General features: G+C 43.1%; 1 protein-coding gene across 3 annotated transcripts in view; it reads right to left on the bottom strand.

The window, feature by feature from the left end:
• Positions 1-20,491, bottom strand: part of SETBP1 (SET binding protein 1) — a 269,876-nt gene that overhangs the window by 73,264 nt on the left and 176,121 nt on the right. For all 3 annotated transcript variants that reach the window (XM_032095510.1, XM_032095509.1, XM_032095508.1), the window contains one exon: positions 6,949-10,414. In XM_032095510.1, coding sequence (XP_031951401.1) covers positions 6,949-10,414 — 3,466 coding nt within the window. The remainder of the gene's footprint in view (positions 1-6,948; positions 10,415-20,491) is intronic.

The following is a 20,491-nucleotide window of genomic DNA, read 5'->3' as shown; positions in this document are numbered from 1 at the left end:
ACAGAGAGCAAAGCAAGAAGCAGAAATTAGGCAGGGTGCTGGGAGGCTTGTAACACTCCCAAAAAGCAAAAGGGTCACAGCATTTAATTTGATTAATTCATCGCTGGTCTAAAAGACTTTGTACTGAGCCTCAGGCAGTGCAATAAACATACAATCATTAAGAGAGGAAATAAAAGTTGGGTTGGGTGATAAATGGTCCTGCTTCCTCTCCCAGTCCCGCTTCCCCCCTGTTTCTTCTCTTCTTGGTCAGTAAAGACATTGGAAGCAACACAGTAAATCAAGAGGTAGCATTAAAACAACAACAACAATGACAAAAGTCACTGTATTTCAATTGCCTTAGTCAAAACACTTTCAAGGAAAGCTTTGCTTCACTTTCCCCATCAGTAGCGTGTCCCTTTAGGATACACCACAGGCAGAAAGGAGCAATAGTCATGCTGGCTTGGTCTCCTCTCCACAGGACTGATAGAAAATTTAGTGGAAAACAAGAAGGATATTTATTCTAAATGAGCCAGATAATGTTTTTGGAAGTAGTTTCAGTAGTTTTGGTTTGTTTTGGTTTGTTTGGTTTGTTTGGTTTCCTAAACATTCAGGGGCCTAAACAGCTGTTTTGATGAATGCAACTGTATTTACAAATAATGGGTTTTTTTTAAAGCTCTGATGGTAACTTTTATGGGCCAGATAGCACAAACACTCACCCTGTAACTGTACAGTGCCTGTCCCTCACCACAGGACACAATGGGAGGGAACAACCCCTACTAACACTGGGGCTTGGAAAACTTTTGCAGTTGCTGGAAGCTATGTAGGAGCCTGGGGTGTCTGAGAAAGCCACAGCAGAGGCAGAGGTGGGGAATGGGAGGGTGGCTAATACTCTGTACATCCTTAGTCAGTGAAGTTATTACCTGGCTCTTCTCTCATCCACTTCAAACACTGTCGTGGGTCTAATGCTGTATTCACTGGGCATCGGTGAGTATCAGAGCTCACTGTGGCACTCTGTGGCACGAAAGTGCTTTTATCCCCTTTACCCAGTCAAACACTGAGGTTAACTGCAATTAAGACATTTTTTCTGCAGTTACGTGAAAAAATTATGATATGGAAGATGGGTCTGCAAATCCTAGACCATGCATCAGTTTGTCCCTGAATTGATGCACATAATGCCATACAAAACACAAGTCCTGTTGAGTCAAATCTTTGCTATTGAAGAAAGCCAGGTGACTTATTTATGTGTTTTGCTGGATATCTATTCAACTTCATCACCTGATATTCACTTCTTCTGTCTTTTTTCAGTGTGATAATGTGCATCCATGAGTATATGTGCAAGACTCAGCCAGTATAAGCATTCAATTTATGTCTTTAAGCTGGTCAGATGAGAGAATGTTCATCCCACATGATGATCATAGAAACAGAAAATCATGAAAGTTGTAGAAAACTCCTAAGATCACGGAGCCCAATCATTCTCCTAGCACTGACAAGGCCAAATCATGTCTCTAATCACCGCTTTTACAAGCTTTTTGGACGCTTCCAGAGACAGTCACTCCACCACTTCCCTGGGCATCCAGTTCCAATGTTTGACAACATTTTCAATGAAGAAATTTTCCCTAACATCCAATCTAAATCTGTCCTGGAGCACATTGAGGCCATTTCCTTTTTTCTTATTGCTTGTTACCTGGAGCACATTGAGACCAACTGCCACCTGGCTGCCCCCTCCTGTCAGGGAGTTGTGCAGAGACACAAGGTCACCCCTGAGCCTCCTTTGCTCCAGGCTGAACCCCTTTCCCAGCTCCCTCAGCCCCTCCTCATCAGACTTGTGCTCCAGACACTTCTCCAGGTCTGCTGCCCTTCTCTGAATGTTCCAGAACCTCAACATCCTTCTTGTCGTAAGTGACCCAAAACACTGGGTCCAAGAGTGCGGTTCTACTGTTTCCACTATCACTGAAATAGTGCGTTCACTGAAGAACAATGAACTAATATTGTGATTCCAGACCTATGTAAAATAATAGATTACTTGTGGAAAGTATTATTATATGAAAAATATATCCAAAAAATCAGCAAAGTTTAATTAATAAGGCAGTTGGCTAACATTATTTACCTACATCTGCCACATACATTAAGAAGAACAAATATGCTTATCCACTACTGAAATACTGATCCCTTCTCAGAGTAAAACGGTGCCCGATCAAGGCTAAAGCTGATACTGTTCCTTCAAGAGTAAAACCAGCACCATACAAACCAAATGAGGAGGAAAGGTCAAGTCAGAAGAAATTCAGCTTGTAGCGCTGCTGGACATTGATGGGGGAAGGCCTGGGAGGTTTGTAGGTAAGTTAAGCATTAATTTGTAAAGCATGTTTGTCATGCTAGCTAACCAGCATTCAGAGACTGATGATTACTGCTTTCCTAGTAGCTGTGTATGATTAACTTTATATTCCTGTAAGTTTACTATGCATGGTGTCTGTGCTGTATCTGATAAAACCAATGTACTTCCTAGCTGATCTTTGAGCCATGGTGCCCAATATGCAAGCTAGACAATCTTTGTTTATATTATCCTTGCTTAATAAAAACAGGAGGCAGAAATACTGTGACAGTAAGGTAGCACAGACCTTGATTGGTCTCATTACAAAGAAAGGAAGAAATGCAGTCCTGGATATAGCAACTCTCAACCTCTGCTTCACCTCCAGATACATCCTGGTCTGCAGTGATTGTAACTAGGACATAGCCTGACAGGTTGTACATGCAAATTGCCATCTTATCTCTGCACCTTAAAAGGTTAAAGGTGCTTTTCCTCATTATTCCACCTAAGGAAAAGGGGAAGAGGCAACTCATCTTGCTTTTTTTTCTGTGGAACAAGCTATGGCATCGAGACTGCTGATCAGCAATGGAAATCTCTTCTCCAGTATCGTGAAACAGGCAGACACTTGACAAGGAGATGTGGAGTTTACCACAAGGGCCTCTTTGAAACAGAGCTCTACTCTCAATCTCCCCAGCCCAGCTGCAGCACCAATCTGTGACCTCTCCCTGGGTCCCTCACCTGGGGCGCTAGTAACTCCTAGGAAGCAGATGAAAGGCTCAGCCATCCAGCTGTACACAGTGCCTCAGGTCACACAGTGCCAGAGGGACTCCAAGGCCATTTCACAAGTGTGCGAGCTGTATCTCTGACTCTGTGAAGGAGGGAGTCAACTGAGCCAATGCTTGCTGCACACAACTTTACAGCTCAGTCTAGGATGTGCCCAAATGACATCATGTCTGTGACAAGGCAGGATCTGAAACACTTTCTGCTGTATTCTTGCCTGTAGGCCAGGCTAATGCCACTGGAATAGTCTTCAGCTAAATAGAAAAGCAGTGTGTAATTAGTTTTGATTAATTAGTCTTTCTAAATGCAGGAGGGTTAGATGAGCACAAGAAATTTGGCAAAAATAGAAATTTCAGAAAAAGACATCAGGAAGCAACAGGTCATGAGGAGTGGGTGGGAAGACTTATTAACTTGTTATTATGGAAGAGACACCAGCTTCTCTAGAACAATGATGTGGAAACAGTCAGGCCACAGGGAAATTAGGCATATGCACTAGAACTGCACTTTTAACCCAAAGTGGTCCCAAGAGATGTACACTGAGTCAAAGCCCATAAGGCCTCCACTAAAGAATGGCCAGTGATTGTCCACGTTGGTGCAGGACAAGAAATGGACTTCTGTTGTGACCAACCAAGTGACTGGTGATGCTCTCTCAATGGTGCCCTTTACTTTGGGCTCAGATTTCTGCATCAAATCACAGAATCATGGAATAGTTTGGTTGGAAGGCATCTTTAAAGGTCATCTATTTCTAAACCCCTGGGTTGATCTGGGACACCTTCCACTAGCCCAAGTACTCAAACCCCAACCTGGTACATGAACACTTCCAGGAACGGGACATCCATAATTTCCCTGGGCAACCTGTGCCAGGCACCTTTCTTGCACCAGGACTTCAAAGAGCTTCTCCAAAAGGTAAGAAAGACAACTCTTCCCTTTATGTCCTGTATCTTTCTAGATAATAAAATCATACTTAAGTTCCAAGATTGTACAACAGGACTGTTTTCTACCATATGCAGGATCACTACTTACCACCAAGGAATACCAAACTTTTTAGAAATGGCCAAGTGTTGTCACAACACAGACAAAACCATAAATTAACAACAATGCAATAGTACCTGCAGCTGCACACCACACTGAAACAAACTGCAGGGCCCGAACACCAAAGAACAATAAATAGTTCTCTCATCCCTCTCATCACAGATATATCCACTGAGTGTGGGTAGGTTTTGCTACATATTTTATCTCCAGAACCACGCAATGAAGTTGCAAATGGCAGTACTGAGTACACCAAAATACCCATGCAGTAAAGATAACACTGAAATTGTGATGTAAATCTATTTTCAGCTTTCACCAGAATATTCAGGATGTCTCCTCTTATCTCTGTTATATATTATTTTTGACTTGTGGAAGATGACAATACTGAAAGGAAAGAGCAATCAGGCTGTGGAAGTTGCCTCCTGGGACAGATATATATGTTCTCATGTCTTCTTTTTTTTTTTTTTTTCCTTTACCTTTTATTTTTCTGATTAGTCAATCCGTGTTTAACCTCCTCAGGGAAATGCAAGGTGAGTTAGGAGAAAGAAGGTCAAGGTTATCATGGAAGAGTGTAATCCTCCCTCTGTGGGAACTGGTTAAATAGTTATGGCTAGACTCAAGTGCAGACCTCTGCTGGGAATCTCATTGAAGGTCAAAGGCAGAGAAGAAAAAAAGCTGCACTGAGATCTTAGGCAGTCATAAGCAGACAGATGTTCCTAGGCTTTAATGAGCAGTCTTGGCTCCAGGCCTTTCTTGGCAGAGCTGTTTAGTTTTAGTATTTTTCCTTGTAGTGCAAGGTATGGCTCTGGTTATCTGTCTCTGCTTAGCAACTGCTGATGATTTTTCCATGTAAATAATAGCATGACAATGAAGAAATAAATTAATAATCTGAGATTTGATGGATTAGGTCATAGGGAATGCTGTGCGGCTGTAATCATGAAGAGCAAAATAAATAAAAGTAATAATTTCAGTTTAAATGAGAACCAGTTTAAAAAGTTTAAACTGCAAATCTAATGGAGCTCCTCCTGCAAGTTCTAGCCCTCCATCTTATACTTTTATCATCATGGGAAATAAACTGAAGGAAAATAACATGAAATTGACTTTTTCTTTCCTACTTCCATCTTCAAGTCAGCCTGGTGAGGATCATGCCCCTACTTTGGAAACTCATTTGAGTTCAACAGTGTTGGGAATTTTGACAGTTTGCTATGCCTTAGTGAAACATATTAAATTGAAAATTACAGATTTAGCAAACATCTTCTGTTCAAAAAGCAAAAAGGCTACAAATGCAAAGGCTGTTATCAGACTGTGAAAACTGTGAATTTCCATTAAAAAAAAGAAAAAGTTATTAAACATTTTGGAGACTTGTAATCCTATGTGATAGGACACAACTTCCTTAATTAAATAGCAACTGCAACACTTGGTGGAGAATATTTTTGTTCTTTGTCAGGTATGTTGCAACTCTGATCTTCAGAGACTGATTTGAATCTCTTTTCCCATATTTCTGTGTGTATCATTTTTTGATGTCACAACTGATCTATTATAACTTGATATCATGAATAGGAACGTTTTCATGGGGTAATCTGTCATTTCAGACTGCCTTTCACTGCTACCGTCCAGATTCTAGTCTTGGTGAAGGAATTGGAAATGTTTAGGTGGCTTAAGCATGAGCAGTCTTTGGAACTTGATCAGTTACAAGACAGTAAAAAACTTTAGAGCCTTACATTGGCAGGTCACACAAATTCTCTGCTCCCTCTGTGTTCTCAGTTAATTCTCTTTTAACTATGAAGGCCATCAACTACATTTCTTCGAAGCTCTTTTTTAGCACATCAGAATCTCATCCACCACTGGTTAGTTCACCAAAGCTCACCCCTTTCCAGAACTAAGTGTGAAATCTGCTTTGTGATAAATATCTGATGGTGTAGGAGCACTGGGCTTGCTCCCAAGCTAAATTCATTTATAATACAGCAAAACACCTGCTTCTGTGTCATCACAAATGCAGCTCCCTATTGTAAAGTACAATTCAGTCTCTCAGACAAGATTCAGATTCCCTTTTTCCCCACTCTGCAGGAGAGGAACAGATGTCCTTAGCAGCCGATAGGAGCTTCCTCCCTCTTCATCTACCCAGCTTATATTTCCAAGTCATGAGACCTGAAACTCTTCAGAGTCAATTGGTGAGGATTTATTGTTTCCATGACACCACTCCCTTCCACAGCCACTCAAAGCTCAGGATAATTATTTTACATGACACCTGCCGACTGGAAGTGACAGACTTAAACTAGGACTGTACCCAGGATCTCCAGATATTCAGCCCAGACATCAGCATGGTGGGTGCCTCTGGATCAGCAGTATACCACGCTAATGGGACACTGACACAGCTTCACAAGTTTCCACCTGCTTGGTCCATCCCATCAACAAGTGGGTTTTGGTAACTTTATGGGCCAGAGCAGAGATTCTCTTCTCTTCTCCCAAAGGCTGGACAACGACTTTGATCATGTGGTGTTAGACACTGATCAGGGGGATGCCCACCTTGTCAACAGGTATTATAATTGCTGCTGTTGAAGAATGCTGTGGTGGAGTTTTAGTAAGAAGTGCAACAAGCCATGAGAGATAGGTGAAGACAGGACAAATATTTACAGAAGTGCTGTGTAACAACTTGAAGATTTTACAGCTTTGGGCTTAAGATGTGGCCAACATTCTTGTCAATCTCCCCTAAGTTTGGCTGAAGAATGACATCAATTACAAAAGCCAGAGAAGTTATTGACTCATAAATGTATTTGTTGTAAATGGTGAGTCCCTCTTTGTTCAGCATTGAAATTTGAGTGCAGTAAGGTAAAATAGAATAAAACAAAGCTTACCTGAAGAGGCTGAAGAATCAAAAGTACTTCTGTCCTTCCTATTTGTCTTGAAGGGCTGAATGTCCTTTTCCCTGTAAGTTCCAAAGCCTTCAAAGCTTCTTCTTTTATTCCCACTTGCATCATTGTCCCGCTTCTCACTTGAGGAATTCATTTCACCAAACATGTCCAGGGACTCTGACCTTCCATTACTCTCAGTATTACCAGAGTATCTCTTTGTGCAAGAGTCAATGGGATCACTGCTTGAGTCACTTTTATCTTTACTCTGTGACCACTGCTGGGCATCAGAAAGTGATAGCGTAGACAACGTATCCACTTCAAAATTACTCTTTGAGCCTTTGTGCCCGGTTTCACAATGCTGGTGCTTCTGCTTCTCCTTATGCTTGCTTTTCTCGTTGAGCAAGGACAGGTCTTTGTCTGAGCCGCTCAGCCTCTCGTTGATGGCATGGCTGGAGAAGCCAGAGGACTTGCTAGCAAAGAGACCACTCAGATCTTCGTGAGTCCCCAATATCCGCTCATCCTTATGCTTGTGCTTATGTTTGTGTTTCCTTTTGTGAAGTCGGCCACTTGAAAGGCTTGTTCCTCCAACCTTCGGAGGAGCCAAGGAGGACTGCATGTCTCCAAGGCCCATTCCCACAGGGGTTTGTAGGTGCACTCCATGTTTTGCTTTGTGTTTGGCAGTGGTGGACATCTTCATATGAGAGCTTGCATGGAACTGGGGTGGGGGCACGGTAGGTCTCATAAATGGGGAAGCCGCTCCGAGCGTGTGAGACAGGTACAAAGGAGCTGGATACTGACCATAGTAACCAAGATTCATCATAGGCATTGATGTGTAAGGCATTCCATAGGGTGCATAGTAACTCCCACTGGGAATAGGGTAACCGAACCCTTGTAAAAAAGGCACCTTTGTCATGGTGTCATTGGTTTTGGCAGGTCTACCACGCTTCTTCTTAGACTTCATATCAGAGGTCCTGCGAAGATAGAGCAATGGGTCATACTGGATATATGGCACAGGGTAGTAATGATCAAAATTAATCCTGAAGATGCTGGGATATGGATTTTCATGATAAAATGTATAACTTCTATGGGAAATCCTGAACACTTGAAACTTATTGATGAGTTCCTCAAGGTCTGCCAGAAACTGGAGGTCATCTCTGTTCTGCAGGCTTTTCCTTTTCCTCTTGTGCTTTGGCTTTTTAATACTCTCATGAGAGAGAAAGTTATCCACAATGAGATGCTTCTGCCGGTGACCATGCCTGTTCTTTGTGCTGGTGTCAGATGGGATAGCCTCTGGATTGTCCAGGGTGCAGAAATCAAAGGAGTATCTCCGGCGGGATTCTGAGCTTTTCTCGGCTTGGTCAGAGGTACTGTTGTTGTCTGTACCTATCCCACTGTCGCTCGGTATAGTTTCCTCGCTATGAGACTCGCTCACTGGCGACAGCGTGACTTCTTTCAGAGAACCTATTTCACAGAGGTGAGAAGGTGAATTAGCCATTAGCCTGGGTGGAGACAGCTTCCAAGTTCCACTGTGCATTCCTTTCTGGGTTTTTGTAGGAAGAGCACTGATAGGTTGAAGATTTGGCATAGTTTTTAACTCTGAAAAATTAGTTTCAGTGCTTGCAGGGCTGAGGTTGCCGTTTATCCCCACTAATTGTGTTGAAAGCGGATGAATAGCTGCTGGTGACGATGCCACAAGTGACTGCAGGTTGGAAGGCACTGCTGGGTTTTCTGGCTGGCTGGAAACAGGCCTTGAGTGCTTGATGGCTGTCTTAGGTTCTTCTGGCTGAGGTTGCAGCTCTGCCCTTGGCTTTCTGCCCCGTTTTTTACCAATGTAGATAGTCCCCCTCTTGCTGACATTGATCTGCTTTCCTAGTCTGGCATCAATGGTGGTTGGCCCAGCACTAGATGGTGGCTGGACTTTTGTTTTCAGAGCTATGCTGCTGGAGCAGGAGGACAAGATTTGATTGAGAATGTTCTTCCTCTTGAGGGTTTTCATTTTATTAATTGTCTTGATGGTCTTCTTATCCAAGACCCCAAGTTTCCCGACCTTTTTGTGAAATTTGAGTTCACTGATGGACTTGTCCTCTCCTGGAACCATCTGGGCGAACTTGGCCAGATTCCTTCTCCTCTTCCTTTTCTTTGTTCCTGGAAATTCACGATTGATTGGACTCACTGGGCTGGTGGAGGTTCCCTCATGAATGGTTTCAACAGTGAGCAAAGGCTGTTTCTTTGGTCGTCCTCTTTTTTTCTTGACAGGTGTGATCACAGTAAGACTGTCTGTATTGGTGTACAGAGGGCTGGATGGTGTGATGGGATAGGCTGAAGGAGGCTCCACCATCAGCTTCTCAGATGTCGTCAGGGAGGTCTCCCGAAGAATAGATTTAGGTTTGCTGCAGGTCCATCGACGCTTAGCTGCATGTTTGGGGTGCTGGACATCAGGTAATTTCCCAGCTGTGGAAAGATTGGTGGGTAGGAGAGTGGATGTCACAGGTAGAGGTTTTCTGAGTCGGGCAGCATTGTTGGGGGATGCTTTATCCGTGAACACACCACTGTCAATAGCTACTAAGGGGGACTCATTTTCAATCACTTTCCCTGGCTTTGTGGCTCGAAGATCTTTTTTATTCCCCTCTGGTTGAGAGCTGGTCCTGTTTGCCATTTCACTGCTCAAAGCAAGCACAGAAGGCAGGCTTTTCTCCTGGATAGTTTTCTCTATAGAGGATTTTATGGATTGCCTCTTTTTCCTTTTGTGGCCAGATGCATCAGTTGTTGGCGACTTTATTGGGATAGTAATTCGTACGTGATTGGTGTCACTTTCACAACTGCTAGCAGAAATGGTATTCTGCTTCGAGGGTGATGTATCCAACATGCTGTCCATTGAGTAAGACTCCTTTTTCCCTTCCATGCTGTCATGGGATTTGCTGTCAAATGCTTTCTGAGCACTCTTTACCCACTCAATGTCTGTGGTTTGGATGGTTTGGCTAATCAAGTCCTTTTTGCTGGACTTCTTCTTCGTACTTCCAGCGGGCTGATCGGGGGCCTCCAGCTGTACACCTCCCTCTTGATCTCCAAGAGGCAAAAGCCCATTGCACTCAGAGGCACTGCTCGGCTGGGCGGCTGTGCTGATGCCGTTGGGTGACGGGACTGCGCCGCAAATTGCCAGCTCTTTACTACTGACCGACAGCTGCCCCCACGTGCTGCTGCTGCAGGACTTCTTGGCCTGGGATTTGCTGTAGGAAACTCCTGGCTCCAGAGCAGAGACCTTGGTGGCACTAATTGCTTCTCTACTGGGCTCTGTGTTGATGAAACAACTCTGAGAAGCGGGTCCAGTGTCGGAGCTCGCTGACCAGTCAATGTGGTGCTGGTTGCTACTTTTCTGCTGGTGTTTTGATTTTAAGGTGTCACTGGTGAAGTCTTGTTGGAGGCCTGGATCATAGTGCAGAGCAGAATGTTTTTGTGGCCTGTCATAAACCTGGAAGGGATCAGAAAATAAACAGGAAAAAAAAATTAGTTTATCAGTCCATTCATAACCACTCGTTGAAGCTCTTTATTTATGCAGTGAATAACAATGTCTTTGTAAGAGTTAGAAACCTTTATAAAATATTCCTATACTTGAGCCAAATTTACATTTAGATTTTATGTGCAATAAAGAAGTTTTGTTTGGTTTCCCTACACTATAAACAGTGGAAATATTTCTATAAATGCAAAATTGTTAAGGGAACATATTCTATTGATTTTTAATTTAAAACACAAGTGAAATATTCCCTTTCAATGGATGAATGGTGCAACTCAGCCTCCTGGTGAGAATGCCTTTTTCCTGAAAAATAATTGCTCACAGAACTTGAGGCTCAACAGCAGCAATTAAACTCATTATTGTAAACAAGGAAACTGAAAAATTGTCTTGGAAGTTGTAACAAACAAGAGAAAAAACCCATGGGTCCACTTCCCTATGAAGGCAGATTCTGCTAAGATTTACTTGAATTTCCACATGGAAGCCATCCCCACATACTTAGTGCTTAAAATCATATGCATAGCGTCAAGTGTGTGAGGCACACTTGGCAGGTTCAAGATTTGCATTACTCCCTTTCCATTTTAAAACTCTGCTATTTGCAATGTTGGTGAGAGATATTTTCAACATGATTTCTAATCTGACAGAAGCTCTTCAAGCCGCAGAGGTTATAGCAAGGGCAGAATTATGCTGAAGACTCTTACAGAGCAAAAGAAAATCTACCGTTTTTCTCTTGGTGGGCCTCCAGCTAAAAAAAAAAAATTTGTTTACTACAGCTGTAACTTTTTCCTTTTAAAGCAAAAGTATCCATCTGTTTGTTTTTTACTTTCTTTCGTAGATCTGGTTTTTTTTTTTAATTTTATTTTGCAGCTTTTATTTTGTAAAGCTCTGGGTCAGACTGTGCAACTGCTTTTGTATACCTGGTACTGCAAGCACTACTAGGTGTACAAAATACGGACAGTGTTGTGAAAGTCAAATACATGATGAGACTTAAAATTAAAACATAACCAAGGAAAGACCAGTAGAAAGTAGAAAATAACTGCTACGTGTGTTGTGTTCCTGCAAACACCCTGGTACAATTAAGTTTCTGTCAGTAGCCCATTAGATCTCACTTTGGGGTGTTTGCAACAGAAATTTTGGGACAAGCTGGCAAAAGGGCATGAGGACTCTGAGTTGGAAAATGAGGTGTCCCTACTTTTGAGCAACTTCAGAGAGGTTTGATAAGGACTAGACAGCTCTGAGTTCATGGTGCGTTATCTAGTGGCCACTAAACATGCACGTTATTGACAAATTGATGCTGAACTATCTTTCATGCCCATATAAATATGGACATGTGTCTTTCTTGGAATCGGCAATAACTATGAAGTTGTTCTGGTCCATTGTCTGAGCAGCAATCAGGGACTCTTAAATCCTGTAGATAGTTCAGCTGTCGTGCACATGGACCAGCCATGCTCAGGGAAAACAGAGATTTCCAGGAATCGTGGAGTGCGAGAACGAAAGCATGCAGCTGCGGTGGAGCTGCAGATGTCGTGGGTGAGCGACACCCGGTTTCTTCAGCCTGAGAAAAGACCCAAAAGCATAAACACCCCTTGGGGAATGAGTCCTTCTCCTCCCCTTCCTTACAGTGTCCTCCCACACAAGAGCCCTGCAGCGCACAGAGAACACAACCCACATTGGTGCCCTCCTCCAAGAAAGGGGGCCCACTTGTGCCCACATCTTGGGATGAGTCCAGGGGTGGTGTGGGAACCAGCAGCACCAGCACTGGAGTTTTACAGCTTGTTTTATTTTAATTATTTTAAACTGATCCCAAAGCTCCTGAGATCTGTTTTGCCTGAGCCACTTGGGCTTCTCCTGCTGCCCAGACACTAGGCTGGGTGTCCTGGCACAAGGAGATGGGTGGGCCATCCCCTGGTGATGTCCCAGGGGGAGATGGCTGCCCTTCACTCCAGCCTCACATAAAACTTCATCTTCTCGAGGTACCATGATTTGTGATGTGGAGAAGCCCTGGAAATGCTAGGCTAAGACCTCTCTTGGGCCCCAGGACCCACACTGAGGCAGGGCCAGATTGTTTCTGAATGGATCCCAGCCTGCTGGCTGCAGCCAAACCAGCTTCTTACACCCATTTTACTTCCCAAGTGCTGAGCCGTGAAACTGAATGACCTGAAACATTTAATTTGGAAGAGGAGAAAAAAAAAAGATAAAAATAAGAAAGAGGGTTACAGCAGGGAACAAAACCATCACACTCTGGTAACTGGTCCCTCCATGTCTATCACACATGGAGATCCGTGGTCTAGAAGGAGCAATAATCTCAGATCTATATTTTAAGGCAGTTAATAAGGGCTCAGAATGGAGAGGCCAGCTATAGATCAGCAATGAATGCTGATATATGGCTTGGCTCCTCCAGCCTCATTTCCTTGGCCTGCACATTATATAGTGATGATGCAACTCCCAACACATCCCTAATGATAGCCCTGTCATTGCTCCAGCAGCACAGGCCACCACCACATCGATCTTAAAATTCATGAGAAAGATATGCCTATGTCATCAAAGGTGCCAACTCTGGAGGCATTTAATCACGCAGATAAGCACTCCAATTTCAACAGGCCTTCAAAAAATGACCGGTCTGCAGGATCAGGGGACTCCATTTCCTAAGCGGGATGTCAGAACTATATATCTGCCCAAGCACATTACAGTCTGCTGGGTTTCCTCATGAAACTTCTTCCAGCATAACATTTATTGACTCTACCTTGCCAGACACATCCATACCACCCAAAAATAATTCTTCTGCAGCACAGTGACTACAGACTGTTTGGCCGCAGCAGGTTGTGTTTCAGTGGCTGCAATGGATATGTTTACCTAAAAGCACTACTAAGTAAGTTGAAAGTAATGCAGCCGAGTGTATTTTATTCCCCATGTATCCATCTGGGCTGCTGTTCGATCCCACTGGTCCTAATGATTAGGCTTCAATTTTCCCTGCTGTGTGAGCACCATGCCCAAAAGCCAATGAGGCCCAGCTCAGCTAAGCCAAGACTCTGCTAAGCTGACAGAGGATGCCAGAGCTGTCAGGATGGTGAGGGAATCTTCAGAAACCTATATCTTGATAACTTTCACCCAAATTCTTTACTTTATTTGTCAGTAAGCGTGCAATATACTCCAGCTCCATGGGCCAGTTGACTCGGATAGAGTTCCTACGGCAGCTGGCTGAGACCAGCATCAAGAATAGTGGGCTTTTTTCATGAAAACAGAAGGATTTGTCTTTATTTACTTTTCGGTTTATGAGACCCTAAAAATTCTTCAAACTTAGTGCTAGCCTCTGCTTGTCATTTGCCCTTTCATTAAATGGGATTTTCTTCCACAGCCAGCTATTCTGCACTGAGAGTCTGCTCCTTCTTCTTTTGTGGAAGTAGAAGTGTAAATTAACCCATGTAATTTCACTACAGCTCAGCATACTTGGTCAATATTTCTCTTCATACACAGTTTACTGGATGTTTTCAGTAGGTTAAAAATCCCAACTTTCCTTTTAAGAAAATAAAATGCACATAAAGAAGACGATAGCTTTTGTAACTGCAAAGAGGCTTGAGCAACCTGATCCAGCACATGCTAAACCCTAGACTATAAGAATAAAATTTTAAACCTCCTATTAGTAGAATATGATTTGAATGACAAACTCAGGAGTTTCAGGCCTCATCTTTGGCCCTGGTGGATGAGCAGGATAGACCCCATACTCTGGTGATCACTGGTCATAGACAAGAAGCAGTTTTATGCTGTGTGTTTATACCTGTCCCTCTGATTCTGTGCAACCCTGCCCCTGCAGAACAGATTACTCCCCATAACAGTTTTATTCTGGCATGCAGCCCTTGTAGCTGAGATGAGACTATACCAGCCCCATGAGGGGCAACATCCTACTCTTCAAGTAGTACTCAGCAGCAGAATCCATCCCTCAGGCACTCTTAATTTAACTACTGGATGCTTCAGTCTGCCTCCTCCTTCCCTTGACTGAGGTTCCATCTAAACTCACATGCTGCTTCCAATCCAAATGCAAAAACTGGGAGGAGATGGCAACAACAAAATCAAGGGCCTAGTAAAATAATAACAATTATTATTTTAAAAAGCCAAATAAAAAAAGAATAAAACTTGAAAAAAAAAAAAAACCATTTAGAGAAACCCAACATCTTAAAAAAAAGAAATCTGTGCTTAAAGGGATGGGCCCCCCGCTCCAAATGCACCTTTTTGAGGAGGTAACACACATAAAGCTTGTCAAGAATCTGGCTTGCAAATCAAAGTTAATACTACAACGCCCCCTCTTTAAATCATTCGCAGATCCATCTGTGTAATGGCTCGTCAAGTGTAATTCCCTATTAAGAGGCTTTATCTGGAGAGATAAGCAGCTGGTTCCCATGTCACTAATTGCTGTCTGCTGTGATTTTAAAACATCTGCACCATTGTGCTCTTCATTTTCATATTCTAATCACCCTGAAACTTGAAAAAGGTACATCATTGATTGTTTCTGTGGGTTAATTAGTACACAGTCTCCTTGTAGAGACAATTTAAAGGCAGTCAGAACCTCAATCAGCAAGTTTGTTTTAAAAATTAATAACATCGGGAGCGTCTGTGGGGATTGGCATCCACAGTGACACATCAGTGTGCTCTGGGGACATACCATCCTTTGTTATCTTCTTCATAGGGCTGAAAACAAAACTTGAAAAAAAAAAGAAAAAAAAAAGGAAAAAGAGGAAAGGCTTTCCTAAACACATACTGTCACTTAAAATCAGGGTACTGGGAAGTGCTTGCTTTTATCTTAGGGTCACCCCTGCCTCTCCAGCAAGAGCAAATCTCATCAAAACCTCATATGATACCTCTGTGTGGTCTAGGAACTTGTAAGCCATTTTTGGTAGCACTTTTGCCACCTGAGAGCTGGTATCTCACTGGAAATCCATGGGGTGAAGCTGTGATGTATGTGGGCGCTTGCTCTGCTTGCCTCCTGAGCTGGCAAGATGCTAGATATCCAGGTGCTGAGACATGCAGAGGAGGATATTAGCTCAGTCACAGCAGTCTGATATGACAGAGATATTCCGTGCAAAGTGGACCTTCCCTGTACCCACCCAGCTCAGAGGGAAGGCAGGGCTGAATTCAGCTTGGTTTAAATTGGGCTTATACCCAAAAGTACTTCAGACAGTCCTTATAACAGAACTTTGGTGTCTAGCAAACGGTCAGCCCGAGATTTTCCAGGCTGAATGAATAAATTTGGCACTGACTGAAAGTACGACGGCCACCTGCCTCCTGAAAAATCAGTCTCTGTTCTTGTCCTGAGTTCCTAAAATCTGGAGAATCTCCAAGTGGTTTGTTCCTCTTGATAAAGCTTTCTCTTCAGTTTCTGCTTCCTAGACATGCACGAACACATGTTACTAGAGAAAAAAGCCCTTTGAGAGACGGAAAAAAAAGAGATTTCTAGCTCCAACACATGAATAAATAATCCTGGCTCATCTCATACTTTTGCTCAAAATTGAGCATTTCCCCTTGTGTCCCAATGGGATGGCTGTAAACGGCTCACTTGCAGGCTCTGATCAGAGCTACAGGTTGGAGATATTTCATGTCTTTTGGTGAGTGCACTGAGCTTTCCCAGGGTAGAATTACTCTGTAAATATAAGATGCCAAGTGGAGGAGACAGCAGGTTCAGGCGAATATAACTTTGGCCTTATGACTTACAGGTTGAGCAGTCACTGACATGAGGTGTGAGGAAACTGTGATTAAGTCAAGTCTGTTCATAATTGCAAGTCTCTGAAATGGTCTTAGGAATTTTCTCAGGTCCTCAGTGACTCTAGCCATGGATGAGGGATACAAACCAGCAAATGACACTTGCTGAAAGTCCAAACAGTGGTGTCTTGTGAGGAACTCCAGTGAATCTAGTTCAAAACTGATGTAGGGGCTTTAATTAAAAGCAAAATACCAATAGAAAACACATCAGAAATACTAACATAAAAATCATTGCTATCATTCCAAAACAGGGGATTTTCCAGAGTACTGTTGTAAATTTATCTCTCCCAGAATTTATTCCTTTTACAGCTCCCTGGGTCTCAAACAGCACAAAGCCCAAACACCATCACACTCACAGAAGTGTGGCTCACAGAATCATTGAATGGTTTGGGTTAGAAGGGACCTTAAAGATAATCTTGTTCCAACCCCTAATCACTCATTTGACGTACAAAGAGAGGCAGGAATTAAAGCGAAGATGTCCTTGAGAGCAGGACACAGCGTGGGGTGGGAGTGGGTTAATTAAAAGCCAAGCAACACCTCTTTGTGTCCCTTCACTAAACTAAACATCCCAAACCATGGTGTGTGTTTGTGTGATTGAGTCAACACAGAGAAGCTGAAGTTCAGGCTTTGGCATCATGATTGTTTTGAGAATACCCTGTCTAAAGCACTTATCCAAGGATAAGACAAATCAATGGAGAGATTACTGAACAGTCCGAAGATGCTCACATGGTTGTGAATTGTAATTTTTTGTGCATTCCTGGGAAAGCATCTTGATTTTCTAAATAGTTCAGAAATTCCAAAGTTATTCCAAATTCATTTTGCTACCAGCTTTAAACTGAATAATTTGCACACTGTTTCTATATTCTGCTGCTTTTTAGACACTTCTATTTTCCACATACAGGGATTGAGGATTTTATTTCATCGAATTGCAGCAACATGTTGAATTTATAAAGGTAGGATTTGGCGCTGCAGGCTGATCTCCTTGGTGGAATAGACCCATCGCTGCACATATTTTCTTTATCAAATGTTTAAACAACCCTGTTCTTTTCAGAGCTTTGCAATAAGCACCGAGTCTGGGAAAATTCTAAACAATGGGATTTTTCTGTCATCTCCAACAAAGAACCCATCATCACTGACATAACAATGCAGTTTAAATATCATGTTTAACCATAATACTGTTTGCCGCCTTGCTTTTGGCAGCTGGGAGAGAACAACTGGGCACCAGCTAAGGTGGACTTCTATGGGACTCATACATTTTTTCCTGTTCAGCTGCTCGGAGAACCCTGGTTGGGTCCTTGGTTGGCCTCAAGCCAGTGCATGGATTTTTAGGCAGATGTTTCAGACATTACATCCACAAAGCCAGGGCTTGCAGAGCAAGGCACCTTTGCTAAGTGAGTGCTTTCATTTGTTGAAAACCCTTGCTAATGAACTGCAGCAGTAATACTAAAGCTTTATTATTCGTATATAAAACATACTTCCATCCCTTCAGGAATGGTTAATTCTGTGGAGCTCAACCTACTCTCACCAGTGAGTAACTATGAGATCGCTTGTCCAAGTTTCTACCTCATCTTGCTCCTTCCCTTTATTCTGTAATTTCCAATTGTAGAGGGCAATGCATATGTGTACAGTGGCTTAGCCAAAATCAAACAGCAGAAGGATCTGAATACAGACTGGGGCCTGCAGAAATGGAAGTAGTAAGGGGTATTAATCCCTGAAAAACTCGTGGTGTTTTCTAGGATGTTAATCCCAGAATCCCAGAATTACAGAATAAATTGGAAGGGACCCACAAGGATCACCAAGTCCAACCCCTGTCCCTGCACAGCACCATCCCCAACAATCCCACCCTGTGCCTGAGAGCGTTGTCCAAACACCTCTTGAGTTCTGCCAGGCTTGGTGCTGTGACCATTCCCTGGGGAGCCTGTTCCAATGCCCAGCCACCCTCCGGGTGAAGAAGCTTTTCTGGATAACCCACCTAAACTTCCCCTGACTAAGCCTCAGGCCATTCCCTCCATCCTGTCGCTGTCACCACAGAGCAGAGATCAGTGTCTGCCCCTCCTCTTCCCTTTATGAGGAAGCTGCAACTGCAATGAGCTCTGACCTCACTCTCCTCTTATCCAGCTGAACAGACCGAGTGACCTCAGCCGATCCCCATATGGCTTCCCCTCAAGGCCCTTCACCATCTTAGTTGCCCTCAGAATGTCTGAGATTGCTAAATTGGAAATAAGGATGTGAACAGCTGTGCACTTTAAGTTTCTGCTATAATTTTTAAAAGCCTGAGGTTCTTAATTTGAATTGAAAGGTTTCTTTTATCCTTCATTTAATATAGGAATTCCAGCATTACCTTGAATACTTTTTTTCTTCCAAGGGATGGGAGAAATATAAATGGCTTTTCCATTGAGGCCAGTGATTCTTTCCACTAGAGTTAAATAATTTGATTATAAATGGAGTCCTTAAATGTCAAGGAGATGCTGAATTCACCTGAAAACAGGCATTTAGGGAAGCTCATAAAAGCTGTGAGCTGCAGTCAGTTAGCTCATCATTCTTTTAGCATGCACTTCATTTAGCAGTTACTGACCGCCAGATTAATTCTCTCGAAGCATCCTGATTGCAGCTAAGGTCTAGCATGAAGTATTACATGTGCAACAGCATTAGACAAAAAGTCAAGAAATCTGCCAGAACATCTATCAGGAACAGCTGGGTTATAAACCCTTTGAAAATTTGCAGGACAGGTCAAATATACAGTGTCTCCTGACTTCCCTGAATGAAGATCTGAGTCCTGCTCCATGAATTCAGTGAGAGCATCGCTCGTGCCTTTGGCAAATTCACCATGAAAAGATGAACTCCAGTGATCTGCAGCAAAATGTGGGAGGTCCGTTCCCTTTGCAAAATCTGCCTAGAGAGATGTCATACGTGGTGAAGTTCTGGCTGCATTGGGTACACATGGAAAAGCCACTGCATGTCTTCCAAAGCCAGTCAGTGCTGTGGGGGTACATCATCCAGAGACAGGATGTGGTCTGGACTCTCCCAAAAAGCTGGTCTCGGATCAGACTGCAAAGTGGGATTCTTCTTTGTTTTTGGCAGTAAAATAATGCCTTCCTGGCAGAAGGGAATAGGAGCACTCCCATCTTCCCTTGCACGCTGAGTGCAGTCCTTATAACAGCCCAAGCAGACATGCAGTAGAGCCTGTTCCATTTGCAAAAGGCTACAGGATGAGTGGGGCTTCAGGAGATTTATGCTCCAGTTTCCCCATAACACGTGACAATTTTTCACCACTGTTGTCAGATAGAAACTGATCCCCCTCCCCTTTTCCCTAGAACCAGTAACAGCCCCAGGAAGTGATAGCTGGGGAAATTTCCTTGCACATGTTGAAGAGACCAAAGCATGGCAGACATCTCTGTTTCTGAGCTAGAGATGATGCCCCTGTGACATAATTGTTGAGGATTTTAGTCTTCAGTCAGGGGATTTTAAATCTACAGGGTCTTTAAGGAATGATGGAAGACAGGTTTGGAGAAGGATGCCCAGCACTGCACATGTGCTGTCAGAATGATAATGCTCAGCTGCAAGTCCTCTTTCAAGACCACAGAAGGGGTGATTTTGGGCAGCTGCAAAATCACAAGCTGCCCTGGCTAAATCTGACAGCTCTCCTATAAGAACTGATTTTACCATCCCCTGGATCTGGCTTCCTGCAGATAACTCTTCCACACAGATGTTTTCACAGGTTCCTCACCACGCCCATAGCCAAGTCTTTCCCAGTGGGGGAAATTTAATCAGGCTCGTAATAATGTACTGGAGCAACAAAAACAACAAAATGGTGACATAAAATGTCTCCCTGGTGGTGCTAGGTGAGGTGAGGATGAGTGACACTGCATTTTTGGGATGTTGCTGCGCTTTTCTTGAATGACACCTATCTCTGCTTTGATGTTCATCTCTCATCTCTTCTTCCTCCCCTCCCTCCCCAGCTATGACAAAAACACCTTTACTAATAAACCTCCAGCTCAAAGAGCAGGTTTTATTTAGTGTGCTATAAAAACAGTTATTTCTCAGATCATAAAAAGGCCTCAACTGGACTGCATCATTTTGCTGAAGTGAGTTTTCTGGTGGAGCGATTCTCTCTTCTAAATGCCACAGTCCTCCACTACCAGTATTTATGTACCAAAATAAAATGCAATTTTCTGTATTTTATTAAGTGTGAATCTCCAGTGCAAATCCACTTGGGAGCTGATCCCAAGATTTAATTGTCTTTTGATTTTATACTTTCAAGACATTTTCAAGAGTTTTCACAATATC

This window comes from Corvus moneduloides, chromosome Z (genome assembly GCF_009650955.1).
Source record: "Corvus moneduloides isolate bCorMon1 chromosome Z, bCorMon1.pri, whole genome shotgun sequence".
Lineage (NCBI taxonomy): Eukaryota > Metazoa > Chordata > Aves > Passeriformes > Corvidae > Corvus > Corvus moneduloides.
The sequence above is the reverse complement of the archived record's forward strand: the minus strand, read 5'-3'. Positions and strand labels throughout refer to the sequence as shown.